At 35.9% G+C, this 22,849-nt stretch overlaps 6 protein-coding genes and 1 long non-coding RNA gene across 9 annotated transcripts; 3 read left to right on the top strand and 4 right to left on the bottom strand.

Moving 5' to 3' along the window:
* Positions 1-73: 73 nt before the first annotated feature.
* Positions 74-942, bottom strand: LOC115876732. Its single transcript, XM_030892636.1, has 4 exons — positions 731-942; positions 482-681; positions 277-424; positions 74-195 (listed from the first exon to the last, which is right to left on the bottom strand). The coding sequence occupies exons 1-4, from the start codon at positions 840-842 to the stop codon at positions 119-121; spliced, it is 537 nt and encodes a 178-aa protein (XP_030748496.1). The 5' UTR covers positions 843-942; the 3' UTR covers positions 74-118.
* A 295-nt stretch (positions 943-1,237) lies between these two features.
* Positions 1,238-2,411, bottom strand: LOC115876731. The gene is made up of 2 exons (XR_004049195.1): positions 2,268-2,411; positions 1,238-1,748 (listed from the first exon to the last, which is right to left on the bottom strand). It is a non-coding gene; the product is annotated as an uncharacterized LOC115876731 (long non-coding RNA).
* A 500-nt stretch (positions 2,412-2,911) lies between these two features.
* LOC115876728 (ubiquitin-like modifier-activating enzyme 5) lies at positions 2,912-4,492 on the top strand. The gene is made up of 4 exons (XM_030892634.1): positions 2,912-3,165; positions 3,222-3,554; positions 3,609-3,795; positions 3,851-4,492. Exons 1-4 carry the CDS (start codon positions 3,029-3,031, stop codon positions 4,367-4,369), a joined length of 1,176 nt encoding a protein of 391 aa, XP_030748494.1. The 5' UTR covers positions 2,912-3,028; the 3' UTR covers positions 4,370-4,492.
* A 23-nt stretch (positions 4,493-4,515) lies between these two features.
* Positions 4,516-5,678, bottom strand: LOC115876730 (pleckstrin homology domain-containing family J member 1-like). Its single transcript, XM_030892635.1, has one exon. The coding sequence runs from the start codon at positions 5,523-5,525 to the stop codon at positions 4,860-4,862; it is 666 nt and encodes a 221-aa protein (XP_030748495.1). The 5' UTR covers positions 5,526-5,678; the 3' UTR covers positions 4,516-4,859.
* A 1,589-nt stretch (positions 5,679-7,267) lies between these two features.
* Positions 7,268-10,270, top strand: LOC115876727 (14-3-3 protein zeta). 3 transcript variants are annotated; one of them, XM_030892633.1, is made up of 6 exons: positions 7,268-7,389; positions 8,106-8,429; positions 8,609-8,732; positions 9,087-9,250; positions 9,336-9,452; positions 9,516-10,270. In XM_030892633.1, the coding sequence occupies exons 2-6, from the start codon at positions 8,127-8,129 to the stop codon at positions 9,552-9,554; spliced, it is 747 nt and encodes a 248-aa protein (XP_030748493.1). In that variant the 5' UTR covers positions 7,268-7,389; positions 8,106-8,126; the 3' UTR covers positions 9,555-10,270. The 3 variants fall into 3 exon arrangements, with proteins under 3 accessions (XP_030748493.1, XP_030748491.1, XP_030748492.1); XM_030892631.1 differs by lacking the exon at positions 9,087-9,250 and adding an exon at positions 8,820-8,983; XM_030892632.1 differs by lacking the exons at positions 7,268-7,389; positions 9,087-9,250 and adding exons at positions 7,509-7,661; positions 8,820-8,983.
* Positions 10,271-11,610: 1,340 nt separating this feature from the next.
* On the top strand, positions 11,611-13,283 carry LOC115876726 (probable very-long-chain enoyl-CoA reductase art-1). Its single transcript, XM_030892630.1, has 5 exons — positions 11,611-11,957; positions 12,010-12,362; positions 12,421-12,637; positions 12,703-12,895; positions 12,948-13,283. The coding sequence occupies exons 1-5, from the start codon at positions 11,949-11,951 to the stop codon at positions 13,073-13,075; spliced, it is 900 nt and encodes a 299-aa protein (XP_030748490.1). The 5' UTR covers positions 11,611-11,948; the 3' UTR covers positions 13,076-13,283.
* On the bottom strand, positions 13,233-22,783 carry LOC115876581 (HEAT repeat-containing protein 5B). Its single transcript, XM_030892398.1, has 19 exons — positions 22,739-22,783; positions 22,353-22,412; positions 22,084-22,295; positions 21,486-21,634; positions 21,133-21,426; positions 20,909-21,072; positions 20,463-20,856; positions 20,285-20,404; positions 19,730-20,228; positions 19,555-19,664; positions 19,335-19,498; positions 19,216-19,248; positions 18,807-19,103; positions 18,227-18,751; positions 17,993-18,163; positions 15,827-17,932; positions 15,324-15,537; positions 14,797-14,942; positions 13,233-14,734 (listed from the first exon to the last, which is right to left on the bottom strand). Exons 1-19 carry the CDS (start codon positions 22,781-22,783, stop codon positions 14,558-14,560), a joined length of 5,880 nt encoding a protein of 1,959 aa, XP_030748258.1. The 3' UTR covers positions 13,233-14,557.
* Positions 22,784-22,849: the final 66 nt, after the last annotated feature.

Below are 22,849 nucleotides of genomic sequence, written 5' to 3'. Positions count from 1 at the left end.
GGTTAAAAATAAGGGATGGGTTTGTAAATGGTTTGTAACCAGGGATGGTGATTTAAGAATTTGACACAAAAGGAAAAGATTCATAGATTTATTTTTTAAATTTACTTCAATTTACTTATTACAATTCTATACACTTCCTTGGCGAAGTTTGTGGCGAAGATGTTACAATACCAGCCATGAAAAAGCTTGACAATTCTGAAAATAATGTGTACAAAACGGGATACTTATACCCAATATACCCATCATCTATCATAAATATAAAATTTGCACTCTTACCAGGAATAGAACTATCAAAATTTTGTATACTTTTCAAATGCTTTAAAAGATATTTAGAGTTCTGTACGAACTTTGATGTGTTCTTAATATAATCATCCAGAGAATTAAGCTCTTCATCTGCCTTACACATTTTATCTTGAGTAACTTCCTATAATAAAATCAAGATTTATTTCAGTTATTTCTTACGTAGTTGCATAGTCCATACTTCTAAATTATGAAACTTATTTTTGGTATTCATATTGTAAATATTAGTAGCCGACCTTTGTAAGGTCACCAATAATGGAGCACTTTCTTGCCCAACTGATATTACATTAGAGGATGTTCTACCATTTACTGTATCTATAGTAGTACTATTCAAATATGAGACGAGCTCATTTATGACTGTTGCGTTTTTTTCAAGAACACCTAAAATCAATACACTTAAGCATACCTTTTCAAACAAATAACTACTTACAATTGATATTGGTAACTTCATCTGATAATGTAAATTCACTTTGTATTGATGCAGATTTTTGGAGCTCACATAATTGCTCAAATTGGTCAACTAAATCTTGGCTTCGAGACATTTTTTTTATTTATCAATATGCCGTTACTGGTTTGAATTTTAAAATTATAGATGTGTGAGGTTCAAGTTAACGTCTCCTTTCTGCTGCAATGGCTAAACTGGACGGGACCTACTTTGTTTACGCGGAATCCGAACCGCGGTCCTCGGCCATATCATGGTCAATGGCCTACCGACTTAGGAAGTGTCTAAATTAACTCTACTCACGAGATATCCGATCTCATCGCCTCGAACCGGCGTGAATGAGCAGTGTGTATCAATAGATTTTACACTTTTCCCTTGGACAACAGCACGATGCAAAGTTTCGAACCGGTCACCCGTCCATCAACTAGCATCGCCTTACGTCGCTTAACTTCGGTGTTCTAATGAGAACCCGGGGTGCAACTTTGTTCATGTTTCAAAGCGATAGCAAAGTAATTTGTAGCTTGATGCACTATGTTCAGTAGCAACATCGATTCGTAGCGATATTCTGATTTCTCGCTTTGTGGCGAGGCGACAGTCTAGACACGTGTGCAAGAGTGTGATAGTGATACCATATTTCGCAGCATTTGAGCGACACTAGTTTTGCAATTAGAGGTGGGTTGTGAAATCGCAGTCCGCTACTTTGTCACAGCTCCACCAACGTCGCAGTATGTGACTGCTCCAGTTCCAAGAAAATCGCAGTGACATTTCGGAGCAGTTTACAAGTTTAGGACATCTGCGCTCGTGAGTAGCAATAGGAGCAATAGCAGGCAATAGTGTAAATTCTGAAAATGCTCCTAGCCCCGTCGCCCGGTCAGACTGTTCCAGTCACAGTCGTCGCAGGTCGCAGTCGACTGGAGCATAGTATATTGAGTATATTCTGTGTACTGGAGCTGTTGGGAGTTTGGGAACGGGAAACGTAGCAGCGTTCGCTTTTTCTTTCATGAATCTAAATAAGATATTTATGTATTATATATTAATCACAAACAGATGTTTTTGACAAAGGTAATTTTTAACTTGTTAGTATGTTTATTTGTTAGTTAATTTTGTATCTGTGTTTTGTTGTATATCCTAAATCTTTTATTTGATCTTATACATTCATATAAGTTTTATTATTTATATCTATTTTTAAGGTCTGATGATGGCTAAATAGCCGAAACCGGTCACTAATAAAGATTTTTTTGACAGTTTCGACTTTGAATTGAATATAACATTAAGTTTTTACCATGGGCCACCACTCTGTGAAAATGAACAGACTCTTTAAGATATTTATAGCAAAGTGCTTGGTACTTAGAAACACTCAAATTCTTCTGAATAGACTAAAAAAATATAGCAACATCTATCAAACTAAGACATCAGTATAGTACCGTACAGCCGCGATTTTAAGAGCTCTAGGGGCCCGTAGTTCGGAAAAGTTCGAATCTTGTTCGCAAGGGCCCGGGAGGCTTGGGGCCCGTCGGTGACTTACCCCGATTGCACAGACGTTAAAATCGCCACTACTGATCGAAATAAAAAACGGCGTCCAGTTGGCTTGGAAATGACAATCGATAACATTCCCCATAAATTTTACATATAAAATGCCAGCAATCTTCATTTCATAGCTATCGCTGACGCCGTTTTTCGATCATACGATATAAATAAATAAAAACTAGACGATGATGTTGCCTATCATAATCACACCTATAGTCCTGTACTTTTTAGTAAATGCAACGAACGGTGCCGAACATTGAGTGCGATTTTTCGGAGCAATTAACCTATAAAACTACATTTTTAATTTATAGGTTAATTGCTCCGAAAAATCGCTGCTACTTGTCACAGTGCTTTTATTGGAGCAGTCGCAGAGCGTAGCAGCTCCACAAAAATCGCAGACTGGCCCACCTCTATTTGCAATGAACATAGTATCGATCTGGTTTCGACATCGATTCTAAACGATCGGTTGCTAACTTGAACAAAGTCGCACCCCCGGTGTTTCGACGTAGCTGGGCCGTTGCCCAAATTATAGATTGTTTATCTTTGTTCTTCTTCTTAAAAACTATGGCCCCGTTTTTTTCAATGACAGTATAAATCAATTTACTTTCTGTGGTTACTGATCCATAGATGCCCGATGAATAATTACAATCACATGGGTTCTGTGGTTTCAACAGATCAAAGTGACAGTGACGGTAGAAAAACATTCCTTGAATAATTTTGATTTTCATTCCATATGTTTTGAAAAACTTTAAAAGAACCATGACATCAGTAGACGAATTAAGACAAAAAATTGCTGAACTAGAAGCAAAACTCGCTAACGTTTCTAAAAAGAATGCACCTAGACGTGAAAAAATCGTTACTATTTCATCTGATGTTCTTGATTCAAATCCCTACAGGTCAGAAACCCATTACACTTAAACAATGTTTTCTTAATTTTTATGTCATTTTTTAGTCGATTAATGGCTTTAAAGCGAATGGGAATAGTCAATAATTATGAGCAAATCAGAGAATTTACGGTAGCGGTTGTCGGTGTCGGGGGCGTAGGAAGTGTAACAGCAGAAATGTTAACTCGTTGCGGCATTGGACGACTTTTATTATTTGACTATGATAAAGTGGAATTAGCAAATATGAATAGGTTATTTTTTCAACCACATCAGTCAGGTTTAAGTAAAGTACAGGCAGCTGCTGAAACGTTAATAAATATCAATCCCGATGTTGATATTCATACATACAATTACAACATTACAACAGTGGAGAATTTTGATAATTTTGTCAAAACTTTAACGTAAGTCTCCTTAATATTAATTTACATTTGTGAAACTAATAAAACTTCTTGTAGTACTTCAAGTTTAACAAATGGTCCTGTCGATTTAGTTTTAAGTTGTGTAGACAACTTTGAAGCAAGGTTTACCATAAATACTGCTTGCAATGAATTCAACCTGAATTGGTTTGAATCAGGAGTTTCAGAAAATGCTGTGTCTGGCCATATTCAATTTTTAGCACCAGGGGAAACAGCTTGTTTTGCTGTATTAATTTATAAAGGTAGAATTTATTGTCCTATTTAATATGTCAAATTTTTAGTGTGCTCCTCCATTAATTGTTGCATCTAATATTGATGAAAAGACTCTTAAAAGAGATGGTGTATGTGCTGCCAGTCTTCCCACTACAATGGGTATAATAGCAGGATTTTTAGTTCAAAATACACTAAAGTATCTGCTGCAATTTGGCCAAGTAACAAATTATTTAGGGTATAATGCACTCAATGATTTTTTTCCTACAATGAGCCTACGCCCTAATCCAAATTGTGAAGACAGTAACTGTAGGTTACGGCAAGCAGAATTTTTGGCCAAACCAAGGCCTGAGCAAGCTCAAGAGGCTGTTGAAGATGTGGGGCCCATACATGAATCAAATGAATATGGTATTTCTTTGATAGATGAAAGTAAAGACGAAAAAGAAAATATAGCTGTCGCTGAAGGGTTAGCTCTAGCTTATACTGTACCTGGTGTGCCAGATACAATTCCTTTGGAACAAGCTCAAGAAGCCACTAACAGTGATGATGTTAGCTTAGAAGAATTAATGAAGCAAATGAAAGCTATATAAAGCTTTGTTTCTTAAAAGTATTATTAGGTAACTCATTTTATATGTATTTTTTCTGTTAAATTTTAACTATATGTTGTTGCTTTTATTAAATCTTTTTATATATTGAAATATTAAAAAAAAAAAAAACATTTTTTGTACCTATTTTTTTATTTTTTACTATATATAAAAATATTTTACAAAATGTAGGTTTGACAGTAAATAGTTATGTGACTAGATTTATTTCATCAGGATCCCATGTTTTTCTTAATATTTATTTTTTTTAATATTCCCATAATATGAAAAATAATGAATATGATAAAAATACAATATAAAAAATGAAATAAATTAGAGAGAAAACTGTCAGATACCCAAGAGTAAATACTACTTATTTGGTACAGGGCTACTATGATAAGCCCATATTTTCAGCCTTGATGGCAAGCAAAAAGTTTATAAATAAAGAAAATGTAAATATACATTTTTAAAAGAGATCCCCCAAACACAGATAAATTAACTAGAAAGTAATTAAATTATCTATTGCTAGGTTATTAGTTTCATTTGATGTAGAAACTACTTCTCTTGAAGCACAGTGAGTAGTCGAATTTTGAAACAAAGTGTTTGTCTCAATGTGGCTATAAAATGTTGATTTTGTACTTTTAGTTTTTTTCTTTTTTATTTCCACCTTCATTGTTGAGGTTGTTGATACATTATTGTCTTTTAAGTATTCTAACACAGGATCATTTCCAGCTTTCATGTCTATTTTAGTTTTTAAAATTAAATATTGTGATCTCCAGTACTCATATGAGGCAGTTTTCAAAGCTGATACCCATTTACTCACATCCCTGTCACAACGGCACGAAAATATATGCTTAGCTTCAGTATCTTTGAATTTGTCATTTACTTTAAATGTTATAGAAAATGCAAAGGGTATACCTTTATGGGGGCGTTCATAAGCAATCTGAGCATTTTCCAAAACAAGTACTCCTAATGGCTCCACTTCATTATTTGTTCTATAATAATAAAGTAAATTAGCTATAAGCTTGAAATATCTTTCCTTAAATGAGGGCTGCTGATACCAATCTGACCATTCATTCCCTTGTGGTTTCATATGATGCAAAACACCTTCAAGATCGGGTTTACTTTCACTAACTGTAACTAATTCCTTGTCATTATATCTCATCTTGTTTAAATATTATATTTGATGAATATTCTCAAGTTACAGAACAGTTATAACAAAACTGAGTAAAAAGGAATATAAATAAAACGAGAAAACGGGAGGAAATGGGAAATATTTCCCCCTTTCATCCCAGCTGGTTTATATTTATCTTATTCATTTTAGATGCTCAAAGTGATCTAAGATCAGTAAGAACAGATCACGCAAAGTCCATTTAAAAAAATATAAAATATTCCACACAACTATGTTGTACTATCCTTTTTCATATTGTAAAATTTTTAATTTGCTCTCTTTGTTTTTTTTTCAAGGCCGTTAGGCGGGGAGTGCTCAACAAGGATACAAAATATTAAGATCGTACGGCGACAGAGACGGAAGAAAGACAAAAGTCGTTATATGTTGACGTCATACCTGGGGGTTATACCATAGAGCAAGTAATAAAATGTTGACTTTTTATTATCTTTCTCTATAGGTTATACCGGTTTACAGAGAAGTGTGTGCCCTTAGATTAAGAATAAAATTTATACCCAGTTCCCCAGTTATAGCGAAGATTGAAAAAAACGGCGTGCAGTTGGCTTGGAAACAGAAAACAGAATGGAAAATGGAAACTGAGCTTGGAAATGACGATCAATGACTTACATATAAAATGACAGCGGTCTTAATTTTTTCATAGCCACCGGTGATCGTTTTTTTTTCGATCATACGGTAGCCCATGTAGAGTTCTATATAAAAATAGTATACACAGAAGTTAAAGGCTTCTCTTATTCCCCAACCCAACCACTTATTCTACGCCTTAACCCCTACAGCAATGCGAATTTCTGCATTACTTCATCATGCGAAGGAAACAACCAGACGCATTTTTTAAATGTAAAACTCGATCAATTCTCACTTGTATGGACGATTAGATAACTGGTAGTTTAATAATGATTTTTTTTCTTTAATTTTGAGTCTAAATAGACATTTTTTCCAAGATTAAATGAATTACCACTTAATCTTGGAAAAAATACTGTTTTAGACATAGGGTATAATAAATGCCATTAGACATACGCCCTTAAAAAATAATATAATTAATATTTTTGACTGTTTAGTGTATAAATTGATAGTCAATTATTTAATTATGTGATTTACTTATTAACAAAAATATTTGTTTGTTGTATCTGTTAGAATCGTTAGTAAAATTTGTCATCTAAAATAATTAACATTAATCTGGTACGTTGAAGGACAAGGTCAAAATCAAGCTTGTCATTTATTGATTTTTAAATTAAGGGTAGTACAAGAGTTATATTTAGCACGAGGTGAAAGAAAATATTTAGAAGCAGAGAGCGAAATATTAAATAAATTAAATATACACCTATGATATTCACACACACAGAAATAAAATGATTGTTAAATTTTTAATCTAAGATATAAGAAAATAGTGAAAATAGTATAAACGATAGCATGTGTGAATATAAAAATAATTAGATATATCTAGAGAAAGTACTTATACCAATAATTTTCTAAAAATGTAAAATTATTTATGCATCTACCCATGATTTTTTTAAATAAAAATATGAAATATTTTTTTTAAGTTAAATTTTGGTTAAATATACATCAAAATAAGGGAGAATGTAGGGTTGCAATCTATGGTTGCCATCATGTTGCCATCTTATTCAATATCATATTAAAAGCTTCTTTCGTAAATTCCTAAGCTTTTTTTAAATAGTGTCAGGGTAATCGGCAAGTTCCAACCCGAATATTCGGAACGCACTGTTCGTTTCAAAATCGAAAGTGGCTCCCTCTGTCTTGTGTCTTAATAGAGTTGCCGGTTCGTTTTGTCAGTGCTCAGCGAATTAGTGGTGAAAAAGCAAGCAAAGGAAGTGAAAACTAATAAGTAAGCATATCTCATTTTGTAGTTTATAGATGTAGCATTGTTTTGAATAGTAATTCCCGAAGGAAAATCCACGGGAACTGGTTAATTTTAAAGTATATAAATAGGCGTATCGTCGCCATATTTGCGTATCGTGCATGTCGGTTTCTCGACCCCGCTACCCCGCATCGATCTGACCGTCTTCGTAGTCGTGTTCTAGTCCTTGTCGTACATGCTTGTTTGAGTGTACAATCGGCATCGGCTGCCAAAAAACTGTTATTTTCCAGAACTGATTTGTAAGTTTGTTGATAGTTAGTTTATAGTGTGTTCTATTAATTTTTTCCTTTTGCCGGTTAACTTCTACATAAGTTTTAAAAGTCGTTTTTCAAAAATCTATTTGACCTTCAAGTTTAGGTGCGCAAACGGTGCGGTATCGGAACGTAGTTAGTGTATATTTGTTCTAAGGGGGTTAATTCTGATAATTAGTATTAGTCACGCAGGGCTGTTATATGAGTATTAGGGGTGACGTCAGTTGAATTCCTTGCGGATGGGTCACACGATGGACCGGGCAACCGGTCCCGGTCGGCTCGCTCCGGCCTATCTCGTCAAGGTGTGGTCGGCGCCATATTGCGTCTGTACCACCTCTATGGCTACTGCGCAGGACGTTATCGGCGCAGTAGTCATTGCCTCTATTTTTAGTTCTAGCGTCGCCACTGCCACTTACTTCGATTTTCTTGCAGATTAGAGTTAAGCAATCTACAATGTCTACTCCCGACAAAGATGAACTAGTCCAAAGGGCCAAATTGGCCGAACAAGCCGAACGGTATGATGATATGGCTTCGGCTATGAAGGCCGTAACAGAAACTGGGGTGGAGTTAAGCAACGAAGAGCGAAATTTGCTTTCTGTTGCGTACAAAAATGTTGTGGGTGCCCGGCGATCCTCGTGGAGGGTCATCTCTTCAATTGAGCAAAAGACTGAGGGTTCTGAGCGGAAACAACAGATGGCAAAAGAATATAGAGAAAAAGTAGAGAAAGAGCTTAGGGAGATATGCGACGACGTCTTAGTAAGTGTAGTATAAGGCCCCTTATTTAAATGACTTCTATTGCTTTCAAATGATGTTGAATATAACTTTCGTTCTTCCGAGATATTTTGAAGACACTTTTATTTACTGATTTTTCTTACCATTAGAATCTTAAAAAGTATAATGCTTATTAGATTGTAATAATTCCTTTTGTGTTGCAGGGTCTCCTTGATAAATATCTTATTCCAAAAGCGTCAAATGCCGAATCGAAAGTTTTTTATCTTAAAATGAAAGGCGATTACTACAGGTACCTCGCAGAAGTCGCGACGGGAGACACTAGAAATAGTAAGTAATAGGCGATTAAGTTTCTCTAGAGTAGCGTTTGTGCCGAGTCCCGCTCTGGACAAAATGTTCTCATTTTTGCCTTTTCAGCTGTCGTGGACTATTCCCAGAAGGCTTACCAGGATGCTTTTGAAATCTCAAAAGCCAAAATGACACCTACCCACCCCATCAGGCTGGGTTTAGCCCTCAACTTCTCCGTATTCTACTATGAAATACTAAATTCACCAGACAAAGCCTGTCAGTTAGCTAAACAGGTTAATACTACCCTCAATCTAAATTGTAGCGGGCAGAATTACGCGGCGACATCGGCACGCTCCGCCATAACCGTCAAATAATTTTTGTATTTGTTTTTCTCAGAGGTGGTGGAGGACTCCCAAAAGGCTTACCAAGAGGCCTTTGATATAGCCAAGTCCAAAATGCAGTCCACCCATCCCATCCGGCTGGGTCTGGCTCTAAATTTCTCCGTGTTTTACTACGAAATTATCAATTCCCCGGCTCGCGCCTGCCACTTGGCTAAACAGGTTTGTCGTGTGTGTCGTGTTTAACGCTAGTTCTGCCCGCACTAATATTTTGCCTGCTTCATTTCCTAACATATCTTTGTCGCAGGCTTTCGACGACGCCATAGCCGAGTTGGACACCCTAAATGAAGACTCCTACAAGGATAGTACCCTAATCATGCAGCTCCTCCGAGATAACCTCACATTATGGACGAGCGATACGCAGGTTAGTTAAAGTTTGGCGATTTTTCTCGTTCTCTGTTCTTAAACAGTCCTATGTTTGTTCCAGGGGGAGGCGGATGAGCCGCAGGAGACTGGAGATAACTGAAGTGTCAAGTCCCCCATTTTCAAACTATTCGTTATAAATGAAATTTCATGTAAGTTAACGTCTCCGTGGAACTTTATTGTGAAGTTTCATTGACAGTTTGTAAGTTTCTCGGCGATGAAACTTTTGATATTTAACAGTGTTTTTAGAAGATATGTAAAATCGTTAAATTAAATTTCACATTATCACACAACCGGGTAACTTCCACAAAACAACATTTAATACCATTACCTATTTGCTGACAGTTGTGTGATTGAATGTCAATTTCTTCATCTTTTATTATAATTGTTTTTATATTTAATTATTTTATATATTATATATATCCCTCCCCAAAAACGTGTAATTAATTTTGACGTTTTATTTTTCAAGCACAGTTTTTCAGTTCTAACTTGTTAACTATTAAAATTATTATTTAAAACGTTGTTTTAGTTTGTTTCTGTTTGTTTTTTCCATTACGTAAGTCCAAGTCATACCTGTTACCTCTATTTAAGTTGGTCATCGCTTTATTCTTACCTATCCACGTTTTTAAATTATTTTGCACTACGCGGTCCCAGTGGGTCCTTCCCCCTCCAACCCTATGTTCCAATTTCCGATCACTTTGGATGTGCTATATATAAATGTATGAATATGTATTTAAATAAACGCTACCAGCTCTATTTGTTTTCTGTTGTATCTGTCAAGTATATTTGTCAGATAAAAGAATAAATTTTTCAAAATCATTCCAACTTGTTTGTTATTTGGGGGTGGCCTTTTAGCGGGTCTGCGCCCTTCCCTACCCGTTTCCGCTATGTTTGCCGTTCTGCTGTAAATAAATGTTGTCTTAGTACAGTCAGAATTTGCTGTGTGTTGATCTTTTTTTTTATTTTTAGTTGTAAGTTAAAACAGAATCTAATTCCGGTTTGCAATTACATATTAAAGTTCTATTTTTTCTCTGCTACCTTGCATTTATTTATTTCGTTGATTTCCGTTTTCAAGGCACAAAAATTATGTTCTCCAAATTTTATATAAAAATGATACAGTTTGTTATTAGTAATAATAGAAAAGTAATTTTATTTTGTTATTTTTTATAACCCTTATTATATTAAAGAATTTCAATTTACTATGTTTTTTATTTATTACAGATAACACGCATATGATATTTATTTAACCGTAAATGTTCCTGTATCAGTAACTAATCAAATTTCTGTCGTGATAGTTAAAAATTGTATAGTGATTTTTTATCGGTGAATGCAACATATCAACTGATGAACAACAAGGTTTGATGTCACTTCAGACTGATAAATATTGTTTAATCAGTTTAAAACTACTTCTAGAATATTTCAACACTAAATTTTACTGAAGGGTCCAGGAGAAAAACGTGATTAGCCCTGGTTTCTTAATTTTAGAGTTTTACAATATTATACCGTATAATCGAAAAAAAGGCGTCCAATTGGCTAGGAAATGATCGATGACATTTCCCATAAAAAACGACAGCGATCTTCATTTCATAACCATCGCTGACGCGCTTATAAACTCTGCAGGACCACCAGCTGTTAAATCCTATGATATATGCCTAGTAAAAATACATACAGAGAAAGAACTTGATAACCACCAGCCGTCTAGGACTCCCTTAAAAGTAGTAAAATGGCGCTTATCCTGTTTTGCCCTGGACCCTTCAATAATAATTGTATATTGATGAACTTAATGCAGAAATTCGCATACTTGTAGGGGTTTAGTCCTTTTAACTTCTCTATACTAATAAATATAATATTTGTCTTTATGCAATTTTATATTACCCTTATTTATATAGTAAATGCATACACAAGAATATTACCTACTAATTACTATTGTGGGAACTTTATATTTTAATACATAAGGTGCATAGTGTAATAGACATTTCGGTAAATTATTTTATTTCTCACATAAATCAAAATTTTCTTCTAAATATAATTGTGTATAAACTAGTATATTTTAGTTACAAGAATGCCTATGATTTTATTTTATTAATAGACTGCAAAATGCATAATACTAAAGATCGATATCGATAATTCGATTGTTCTGCCCATTTCTGATATCACTCTCTTCGTACTTTTGTTTTATGTATAACAGAAAACAGAGGGCGACACTTGTGTGAAAAATTGTTTTGTAAAAAAAAATCTGGAAAACCGGAAATATTTACTTAAAATCCGAATTTGCACAACCAGTATAGCCTTATTCCTTATTAATCCAAGCGTTATATGGTTTACTATTTTCCATAGTTACTCGTAAAGTTCAATGGTCAGCAGTTGTTTAAAACCTGATTTCGTCGTAAAACTACGAGCTAATTAACCTTGCCTATAGCTTTTAATTTACCTTCATTAAAAAGGCAAATATTCCTTAAACAATTTAGTTTTGTTCAAAGCAGTTGATTTAACAGTCATGGTTCAGGTAGGTTATATTTATTTTAACAAAATTTAATTTTTAAAATGTGAAATTGTAGGTCGAAGTATTGACAACTACTAATAAACAAATAGGAACTATTACATTCGATGAAAATACAAAAGTAAAGGATATCAAAAAGCAGATTGCGAGTATTTACCCTAAACTTAACGTTGATCGACAGTCTATAAGATCTGAACCTAAAGGAAAAGATATTAATGATGATTTAACCATTCCATCAATAAGTAATGCCAGAAAAATATATGTAAAAGACTTAGGACCTCAAATTGGTTGGAAAACACTTTTCCTCCTTGAATACAGCGGTCCTCTATTAGTGTACGGATTGGTAGCTTTAAGGCCTTGGATACTCTACGGAGATAGGGCTCAAGGAACTTCTTTATCAACAACTGCAATGTATGTATACTATATGTATTAAGTACCTATTTAACACTTAACATTTTTTGCATTGTAGTATAGCTTTAGGCTGTTGGAGTGCGCATTATGTAAAAAGAATTCTTGAGACATTGTTTGTTCATCGTTTTTCTCATGGTACAATGCCAATAAGAAATTTTTTTAAGAATTGTGGTTACTATTGGGGATTTGCATTATATGTGGCCTATCATGTTAACCACCCACTTTTTACTCCACCACCGCTCTATTTTCAAATTTGTGGCTTGGCTTTATTTGCTGTAAGAGTTTTTTTTAACACAACTAAACTGAAATACCCATTTTTAATCTGCAATTCTTTTTTCAGGTATCTGAATTAGGAAATTTGAGTATTCATATACTTTTAAGAAATTTGAGACCTGAGGGTACAAAAGTACGGAAAATTCCTGTACCAAATGGCAATCCCCTGACTTTGCTGTATAATTTCGTATCTTGCCCTAATTACACTTACGAATTTGGAGCTTGGTTAGGTTTTACCATTTTAACTTCTTGCATTCCTGGTAAAATGAATATTGAAAACAGTTAGCAGTATTTTATGTATTTAATTTTTAGCTGGACTTTTTGGATTAGCTGGATTGTACCAAATGGCTGTTTGGGCTTTAGCAAAGCATAGAAATTATAAAAAGGAATTTCCAAATTATCCCAAAAATAGAAAAGCCATTTTGCCATTTGTATTATAAGTTTCGAAAATTTCTTTTTTTGCTATTTGGGGATTTTTTTATTATTGTGGTTTCATAATTGTTCTTATTGCAGCTTCGAATATAAAATAAAATAAAGTTAAACTTTATTATTATAATAAAGAGGCTATGAAAGATTTAAATTAAATAAACAAGTTTATTGAAGCTTTGTTATATATTATGTTTAATACATTTTTGGAATATAAATAAAGGTTTTTTTCTATATAAAAAAATTAGATTCGTTTACAGTAATATCACATAAATTATATTCATGATTACAAAAAATCTGCTTCCAACAATTTAAATAGTTGCTCAGTCTATTACGTACATTGATTATTTATTTGATATATTTCACATATTGCTAACTGGTTATTGTTTATAAACTAAGAAAACAAATTTAAATTCTGTATATACAGGGTGTCTCAGAAATAAGTACAAGTATTTAAACTGGTAGTATCTTAGATGGTAGTATAGTTAGACCCCAGAAAAACGCCCATGCAGTTTTTTGCGAAAAAAAATATTTCCGGAAAAAAAAACAGACTAAAAGACGGTTTGTTCTTGTTTTTAATGTTTTTTTATGTTACGTAGTAACCGACGTGTTTCAACAGAACGAAAACTTGTACAAGTATTCAAGAAGTAACTAACTGTACTTGAGTGTAGTGTTGTCTAAAACTGTATTGAAGTGAAATTTAATTAAGTTTGCTGTTGTCAGAACCACAGTGAGGTGAAGCGTACTAAGTTTAGTGTTGCGTTCTTAGGTAAAGGGTGGTAAAATTAAAAAGAACACTAAGTATTGTTTAGGCTGTGGCTAAGTGTTACATCAGCTTGCCATCAGAAGTTTGCCACCGCTATTTTAATGCTACCACGTCTTAAAATACTTGCACTTATTTCTGAGACACCCTGTATGTCGGAATTAATAACTCGTGTTTGTCAAAGTATGCATACATATTTAGCAACCTATAGAAAAGTCAATTAGCATTTCAAATTTTAGTAAATAATTTAAATACAGTAGTTGTTATTGGAGTAAAACTTATATTAATTTAAGGTTTGGTATAAAGTTAAAAATTCGTATAAAAAAGTAAATTGTAAAAAAATTGTATAAAGGAAAAGAGTGGTTCTAAGACAGAAAGCAATAACAAATAATTTAAAATATATACATAATTAGAGCCTTAGCAATTAAAAGAAAATAAATTTATTTTTCAAAATTATATAACCCCATTTTAGGCCACTCATACATACATATTTTACTATTTTTTTACAAAATTGTTGATCTTGTAATTCATTATTATCGTCAAATTGATTTGTCTATATAAAAAAAGTCGCAGCAATATCACTTTCTGTCCTAGAAGTATATATCCCTAAACATGAATTAATACCATATTAGTAAACATTTAATTCAGAAGTTACCTCTAATAGGATTTTGAACCAAAATATCCTTTTGACACATGATTATTATCTAAAACAGGCAGCTACTTAGTTAAAAACTTAAGAGAAGTTACTGAAGTCTGTTTTCAATTTTATACTTGGCGTAGGAATAGATAAGGGTTGGTTGTTAATATTAACTTCGTTTTTAATCTTAATGTGGTTTTGTTGGCTACGCCTTATGGCGGTTTCTAATTTCGTTCTGAGGTCTGAAGAGCTGGTCATCAGTTTTTTAAATTCCTGTTGAATAAAGTATTAGTGTATCAGTATATAGAATATCGAACTTGATCATTATCAGTTACCTTTGGATAAGTCGGGCCAATTTTCACCAGTTTCTGTAAACTTACATCGTGCAAAGATACTAAGTATTTATTTAGAGTTTTCTCATGAGGGTTTTGCAATAAATAATTCACCAGAACAGGCACCAGCAATGACAGCATCTGAATTCCTAGAAAAATAATGCGTTTTTAACGTAAAATTCATTCATAGTTTTTAACAGTATGAAAAAAATACTTGCCTTGCATAATATTTCCTATGCAAGATGAAAAAGAGAAAAACAATTTAGAATATAAAATTCATGAGTTGAAAAATATATCGGTAAACATTATTTTAAAAAAAAATGTTTGATATAAATTACATTACGTTATTTAATAAAATATTAATGGAAGGTAACAATTAATTAATTTACTTAATGACATAAATTTTATTTATATGCGTGTAACCTTGAACATATCTAAATTTTAATATAAATTAGACAGCCTCAAAACCTGATAGTAATTTCATTAAATTTCGAGTAGCATTGTGAACAGCCTACGCACAATATACTTACTATTATGTGGTTCGGCTAAAGCAATTAAACTTTCAACTGCATTAATCGTTTCTACTGTGATACAGAAGTCTTCATTGGATGCCATGTTCTTCGATTTTTCTGAGTACAAAAACTCGACTAACTGAGGGGCTAAGGAATGGATATAAGGCGTTGCCACAGCTTTTTGTGGATGACTAAACAAAGACTTTAAAGTCTTTATGCATTTCAGTTTAGTCTGAAACAGAGTTAAATAGTATTTTATTATGAAATGTGTAAACGGCTTCTCAGAGTGACAATTTGAACAGTAGCAATTGGGAGTTAAGACAAAAAATAATGGGAAATCCTTGAGGTACTTTTTTGAATCACCCTACTTCTCCTCTAATAGGACAGACCCCTTCTTTTGTACGTTTGTTTAAAAACTTCTGCTACCTTTGAGGTTTTCCTGAAAGAATTTTTTGTCTCAGATATTCCCAACAGCACTTTTGAAACTGTCCACTCTCACCCTGTATCTGTATAGTACTCACAGCCGCATCCTGGCTTTGTAAACACTGGCGGAAGTGATTTAAGCAAGGATATTGTAGATTAGGTGCTGCGACGACCATAGATGGTGCGTGTAGAATAAAAACAGCAATGGCAAGTAGAGGAGCTGCCTCATCTGGCCCTGGCATCTTGGCAAGATCTATTACTTTCGCTAAAGCACTTTGTAGAAGAAGACACCACTCTGCATCAGTGGCACGTGAATCCGACGCTAAAGCCCTCAGGAGTTGTAGGGCGGCAGGAGCAGCAGAAGGTGCTTCTTTTAAAATTCCCGTTCCTAAATATAACAAAGATGGAAGTATTGCTAACGAGCCCTGAAGAGAACAAAGACCCGGCAAGGCCCCCAAGGCGGTAAATGCGGCAGTTAAAAGGTGAGAATCGCTACACCTTGACGCTCCAGTCATTGCTGGGTGCGGAGTGGGACTAAGGGCTGGAATTTGCCGTACTATGAGACACAGACATATTTCAAGAGCGGCAAAAACCAGAGAGTTATGCGGATCCAACTCTCCGTTGCTGCCTCCTTCTCCAAGCTTATCGCGTTCTTCAACAGTTCTTGTTTCGTTTCCATCTATTTGTCGATTTCTTTCGTCATTCAATCGGTCTGTAGCGGCTTTGAGAACTTGTTGCAAGACTCCCATGCACAAAAACTGACAATCAACAGAATCCTGGGTAAGAACTAATCGGTGCAGAACATTACACAATTCTACAACTAACGAGGAATCTGCAAGTAGCAATTCTCTAGTTCTGTTAACTTCTAGTATGGCTTTTAATGCCCTGAGGCATGTATCGACTATATACGGAGATTCGGTACCTCGGGGTCCGCAAAGGGCTTCTATACACGTGCCAAAAAGAAGTCTAAAGTAGTCAGATTGTGGATTGTTATTCGATTCATCTTCAAGGGGTGTTGTGCTCGCTGGAGCAGATAGCAAAAGAGCAGCTGCTAGTAGAAGGGGAGGCCAAGCAGCGACATAGTGAGACCTTGCGGCTTCTGCTGTTTCAGCGGTATAAAATGCCCCGCCGTCGTGAGGCAATTGTCCAGAGAACTCTGGAGGTAAAGCTAATAATGCTCTATCTCTTAACGCATTTAACCAGTGATTAGCTAATGTTGACAGCTGAGGTTTTACTAAGTCGAGTAATCCAGCGTCTGGAGGACCTCTAGCTCCAGCCGCTACGATGTATACTTCTGCCCAAGCTTTCAATATGGCCAATCGTTCTAATGTTATCATCGCTTCGTTATACAGTAAGGTTCCTGCCGCAGACGGTTTTCCAAGCTTTGTAAGCGACGACACCATCAGCTGATGAACTCGTCTCAAATCTGCTGCATCTCTAGCTACTTTAGCCCCAATCCAAGCAGAACAGGCTTCACATGCGGCAGCAGTAACGTGGGGAGCAGTATCGCCGGTAAAGGCAGGTCTCAGGGCGGCGCTTACTTGTGCTTGGAACTGTTCTAATAACAGATGCCCTGGAAATTCGGGTTCAGGTTCCATAGCAAACTTATCGATTAGTTCTCTTAACATTTTTAAGCCTTCTAGTCTTAGGGGATCGGAATCACTGGTTGCTGCTATAAATGCCATTCGAATAAGGTCGGGTAACTGAGGGGCTAGCCGTTTTGCCGTGCATCCGGAAAGAACTCTCCGTGCACATTCCGCGGCGAAAACTCTCGTGGGCCAACGTGGTTGCACAGCGCGTTGTTGATTGTCTTCTTCAGCGTGAAATTGTTCTTGGTCATCATCTTCAGGAACGGCATCTAATCCTGATCGTTGATCCCCCTCTCCAGGTTCAGAAGCTACAGTTAAAACATCTTTGCACAGCCCTAACCATTGAGGCAGATGTTCCGTTGCCAGTACGTGCAACATACTTATGATGGTATCGTGTATATCTTTAATTAAACCTGCATCAGTTTCGGTATCTAATAATCCGAAGAACACTCCAGGTAAACCAGTTTCGGTAATGATCAAGCCTTCCACAGTTGGCCCTTCACTAGCTAGAGTTAAAGCGAGATCGCATACTTCTTTGGCTTCCCGCTGCGCCAATTGCCTCAAACATGATATCGCGGCTTTTCTTAAGAGTAGATGATCGCTTGAAAGTGCCCTCTGAAAAGAGAAATCCTTCATTTATGTTTGATTTAGTTATGACAATGAATTTATACTTACACAAAGTGTAGGAACTAGCGAAGACAAATTGACGTGTTTCGGAGCAAACAAATGGAGCTGCTGAAGACAAGCAGTAGCTTCAGCTTGAACTACCGGCTCGGGATGACCTTGTAAAGCGGCACAGGCGCAGAGGAACGAGGAACGGGCCATGCATATGGTTGATGTATTGCCCTAGAGATACAAATATTGCTCTATGAAACCTACAAGTTATTGAAGTGATAACGACAATCTTACTTGCAATTCGGGTCCTATTGTGGTAATGAGAGATGAAAGAAGTTTGCCTACGCACCGGTGAACGTCAACAGAAGCTGGTGGTGTCTCTAGAAGTAAGCGCAGAGCTGCAGCTAAAGATTGTTCGACAAATCCACGGAACATGGGTCCTCCAGCGTCCGCACAAAGCCGTAGAGCGTGCAAAGCCCAAGCCTGTACCGCTGCCGAAGCACGGTCCTGTCCTAGAGCCAGTAAAATAGAGACGCTTGTTTGCATCAGTCTAGCCGCTCCCAAACCCCCTACATGACGATGCAACGCTCCTAAAGCTAAAGAATGACCTGTTCTTGAGGCGGCATCTCGAGCTGTCCTTAGACGCTCGATACTAGCTTGGATTAGTTCAGCTGTAAAGCGAGGATCCGCCAAAGCACGCGCTAGACGTCCCAAAGTCTCCGCTGCGGCCGCTTTTAAGACAGCCGGTGCTCCTGTAGCGGCTAACGCACCGGACGATAAAGCGGCGGCACGTTTCGCCTCATCATTACTCAGAGATGCCTAGTGATATAAATTAAAATTGAATACAGTTGCTTAAAAAATATTAAAGACGTACTTTGGCAGCTGCAAGTCCTCTAAGACCGCTTAAAAGAGCAGCAAAGACATTCAACTGAACAGCCTCCTGACGGGAACTACGAGCTGCTCGAACACATTCCGAGAAATGATCTAGGGTTTGAGTTCGATGACGTGGAGTAACACGAGCGAAGAGTTGGCCAAACAGTAAGACGGCAGCATCAATGACGGCAACGCCTAAAGGTAAAGGTCCAGGCGGAGCCTCTCCATTCCCTGATCTGAACAGGCAACAAGGATCGTGTTCCAAGGCCCCAGAACCCGCCGCACTGTGTGTCTGAAGCTATAAGATATAAACAATCTACAGTCATGCTCTCTAAAATTGAATAATAAAAAAATACGAAAAACAGAAATAACTAAGATGCCTTTATAAAACACTCTCAAATGTTACTCACATGATCACCTTCACCTTTCCGACTAGGTTCCATCTAAGATAAATATTGTTTAATTAAGGAGTTATACATTATTACAAGAAAAATATCAAGAATTTCAGTCAAATTCAATAGTAACCTACCTGATCTTCAATAGTGCCATGATCAGTTTCTTGTAACCAAGTTGCTAAAAGTATAGCATCGTCTGCGTGACACACCGATTTTAACTGAGATGTTGTGGTATTAGCAGGGTTTTCCGTTAATGTAAATTCGGCAACCAACATTCGTAATAGATGAGTATAGGAACCTTGAATTAACATGTGCTGGGTATTGAACGTCAAATAATTTTAATATATTGCTTACTTTCGTATGAATGTGGCGATAAGAGCAACAACGTCTCGCATAGGCGTAGTCTCACCATAGCAGCGGGTGCTTTAAGCTGTTGTCCGTATGTTTTTAGAACGCTCGATATACTGCAAAAATGGCGTAAAAAATACAAAAGTAGTTCCTTACACCTACCAAGTTATAAATATGTTACCTTGTAAGCATGGCTAAGGCTGCTTCTACTGGTTGTAAAAGGCGTCTTCCAGAATCCTCACCACTCGCTAAACTGGGGCAATGTAGTAAGAGACTATGCATTGCAGCTAAGGCGCCTGCCCTACCTTCCAAGGCAACCTGCCAGGTAAAAACATCCCCACGAGCCTTTTCTGATTCTAGCTCTTTGGCGGAACGAGGGAAGGCGTTCCGCCATAACAGAAGCATTCTGGGCAAGAGTGGACGGGCCGCTGCAGGACCTAGAGCTGCAACAGCTCCTACTAATAGCCAACCTGCGCTAGTTCGTGCTAAAGACAAGCGACTGTTTTGACTTGCGCTTCGCAGTAATTCTTCTGCTGTGTTAAATATTACTTTTCCTTTGGTATGGGGAACACCCAAAGGTGACAACTTGACTCCTCCTAGCACAGCAGCTAAAGCAGCACTATAACCAGAAATAGCTTCTGGTGAACTTCTGTATTGTTCTATACCTGTCACACACCGATCTAAAATCGACATTAATGAAATTTACGTAGTTATGCTTAAACTATTTTTAACTAACCAATTAAAGGAGAAATCTGACTCGGCACAGCGACGCATATGCATCTAAGACACCATGCAGCTGCAAGTCGGGCAGCTTGACATGGATGTATAAGAACACTCATAGTTACATCAATAACATCTAAAATTATATTTTCATTGCATTATCAACTCTAAACTGAAATACATTAATAATATACTTAGGGATTGATCAGTGATCAGGTCATGAGCTGTAGTTCCCAAACTGAGGATAAGACTTCCAATCTCTTGTAGAGAACATACCAACAGATGCTGGCTAAACAGAGTCTCCTGATTAAATTCCTTCGCATTTTCTGGGTTAAAATCTATGCTATTCATTTCTTTTACTATAATTTGAGCAATCTGTTTGCAAGCAGTTATTTGTGCCTTTTCTCCAAACATTTTACCAAAAACGCTTCTCAATATAAAATTAATACATTTCCGGGAATAAACCGCATCAACATGAGAAGAAGCAGCTTTAGGATTAGCAACTAGATACAATACATGGCAAAGAAACAGTTTCATATTTTTTTCTAACCATGAACTGCCTAATATTTGAACAAAATTTACATAGGCCTAAAATAATATAAAAAATTATAGGAATTCGAATCATAAAAAAATAACTCACATGTGTGACACCAACTCTGACTTCTCTATTAACACCCGAACTGCCCTTAATAATTTCTCCAGTGCCTTTTAAAAAACCCACTCCTCCTCTAAGAAATCCAGACATTAAAATTCCCATGGCTTCATCCAGAGAATATACTTTTAAATTTTTGTTTGCTGGTATCGCTAGAATTATTTTTATTAAACATTTAGGAAACAATTAGTAGATTTATTTTTATTACAAACCATTTTTTGCGGTCGATTCTTTTTGTCCTAGTTGTGTTGTTGCTATTAAGTGACCAAGTAGCCTAGCTACAGAGCATCTAACTTCATAATTAGAGCCATCAAATGCTCTAAAACACAAGGTCGCTAAGCTTTCTAATTCGGGTCCGTGTAAAAATGGCGCGTGTTTTAACAACTCCAAAAGACATTTTGAGGCGGCGCATCTCACTGCCATATTACGATCAATCAAACATGGCCTAGCAGCTTTGTAAACATCCTTATGTATATTACAAGCTGCACTGCCCATACCAGCACAAACTGCAAATATTTTGTAGTTGATTTGTCAAGTGATAATTGATGTAAAAATATTCATGTACCTTTTTCAAGTGTAAGCATTATTTCAATTCTTGTTTGTGACTCAGCATTTCGCAATGATTTTACTAAAATTTGGACTGTCTCTTCATAAGATCTACCCATCATTCTCCCTAATTTTTCATACATTGTTCCTACACAGCAAATTGCTGCCCTAAAACATTTAGAACGATTAATAAAGGCCGCGAACTGCTAGACACAATCAAACACCGAAAAGCAGCATATCTGGGTCATGTAATACATAACAATAGATACTAATTCCTTCAGTTGATCAATGAAGGAAAGATCGAGGAAAAGGGAGGAATCGGCAGGAAGAGGATGTCATTGCTTTGCAACATCAGACAGTGGACGGGACTGAGGACAATGGAATGACTCCATACAATCTGAAATAAGAGTGGACTAATGTGATCGCGAACATCCATTAGTGGATTTGCAGCAGAAGAATACTTAATTTATTTTTTGTATCTCTAAACATTCACACAGCATGAGTAACAACTAAGTTAACTATAATTTTTATAAATTCATATGGTTTACAACAATCCCATTATTACTTGAACATGCAAAAGAAGAATTGATATACACTTTATCATTTTATTTACTTACAATCTTGTTGGTAAGAAGCTAGGACTATCGTCCTTGTTTTTAAGAATGTCATTACATTGATTCACAGTGTCAAAAAGTAAGAAGGCATCTCCAACGGAGAACAACGTAGCAAGGCATCTAGCAATTAGTTGTCGAGTTGGGGGCCCTGGGGACTCATGAATATGATTCATTAATTGTTGCACTAGTTGTTTTTGACAACCCTTGATGTCATTCTAAAGGATACTTGTATGTAGTAAGCAAATATATATTTTATATATTCATGTTCTTACCTTCTGAGCAGCACCAAGAACTTTATCTAGATATCTGAGCCACTCAAAAATAAATACAGCCTTTTATTTATGATAAATATAAAGTTTTTTTTAAATTCTAAATTAAAAGAATAACTTTATAATTAAATCTCATTATTGTTTACTTTCTAAGAATTTGCCATGTCTTAAGCCCCGTTCTCAGAACTGCGTCGTGTCGACAGCGACACTGATTGACACTTCAAACGACCAATGGGAGCTGTACTATATTTAAAATTGACAGCTGTTTAAATTTTGTACAAATCTGATTGGTTCTTTTGTCGTGTCGCTGGCGACAGTCGCAGCTCTGAGAACGGGGCTTTAAAATCATTTATTTGACGTATAGCCAATGACATTAACAGATGTCATACAGATGTCAATGTCAATCTCAGCTGTTTTCCATCTACGCCATTCATTGTTCTTTGACAGAATATCTTATATTAATTTTTATGTTTTGCTTTACTGGACATTTAATTCTAATA

This window comes from Sitophilus oryzae, unplaced genomic scaffold, assembly GCF_002938485.1.
Source record: "Sitophilus oryzae breed Bouriz unplaced genomic scaffold, Soryzae_2.0 scaffold_1440_pilon_pilon, whole genome shotgun sequence".
NCBI classification, from domain to species: domain Eukaryota; kingdom Metazoa; phylum Arthropoda; class Insecta; order Coleoptera; family Curculionidae; genus Sitophilus; species Sitophilus oryzae.
The sequence above is the reverse complement of the archived record's forward strand: the minus strand, read 5'-3'. Positions and strand labels throughout refer to the sequence as shown.

Bases quoted from the DNA above. Each gene is read 5' to 3' on its own strand.
- LOC115876732 (XM_030892636.1), bottom strand. From the start codon at position 842: ATGTCTCGAAGCCAAGATTTAGTTGACCAATTTGAGCAATTATGTGAG. The intron at 682-730 runs GTAAGTAGTTAT...TATTGATTTTAG, and splicing joins TGAAGTTACCAATATCAATT to GTGTTCTTGAAAAAAACGCA. The intron at 196-276 runs GTAAGAGTGCAA...CATTATTTTCAG, and splicing joins TTTTGATAGTTCTATTCCTG to AATTGTCAAGCTTTTTCATG.
- LOC115876728 (XM_030892634.1), top strand. From the start codon at position 3,029: ATGACATCAGTAGACGAATTAAGACAAAAAATTGCTGAACTAGAAGCA. The intron at 3,555-3,608 runs GTAAGTCTCCTT...AACTTCTTGTAG, and splicing joins AATTTTGTCAAAACTTTAAC to TACTTCAAGTTTAACAAATG. The intron at 3,796-3,850 runs GTATTAATTTAT...TCAAATTTTTAG, and splicing joins GGGAAACAGCTTGTTTTGCT to TGTGCTCCTCCATTAATTGT.
- LOC115876730 (XM_030892635.1), bottom strand. From the start codon at position 5,525: ATGAGATATAATGACAAGGAATTAGTTACAGTTAGTGAAAGTAAACCC.
- LOC115876727 (XM_030892633.1), top strand. From the start codon at position 8,127: ATGTCTACTCCCGACAAAGATGAACTAGTCCAAAGGGCCAAATTGGCC. The intron at 8,733-9,086 runs GTAAGTAATAGG...TGTTTTTCTCAG, and splicing joins GACGGGAGACACTAGAAATA to AGGTGGTGGAGGACTCCCAA. The intron at 9,453-9,515 runs GTTAGTTAAAGT...TGTTTGTTCCAG, and splicing joins TATGGACGAGCGATACGCAG to GGGGAGGCGGATGAGCCGCA.
- LOC115876726 (XM_030892630.1), top strand. The intron at 12,638-12,702 runs GTAAGAGTTTTT...TTCTTTTTTCAG, and splicing joins GTGGCTTGGCTTTATTTGCT to GTATCTGAATTAGGAAATTT. The intron at 12,896-12,947 runs GTAAAATGAATA...TTTAATTTTTAG, and splicing joins TTTAACTTCTTGCATTCCTG to CTGGACTTTTTGGATTAGCT.
- LOC115876581 (XM_030892398.1), bottom strand. From the start codon at position 22,783: ATGAATGGCGTAGATGGAAAACAGCTGAGATTGACATTGACATCT. The intron at 20,405-20,462 runs GTATATTATTAA...ATATAATTTTAG, and splicing joins GATCACTGATCAATCCCTAA to ATGTTATTGATGTAACTATG. The intron at 17,933-17,992 runs GTAAGTATAAAT...TTCTCTTTTCAG, and splicing joins CGCTAGTTCCTACACTTTGT to AGGGCACTTTCAAGCGATCA.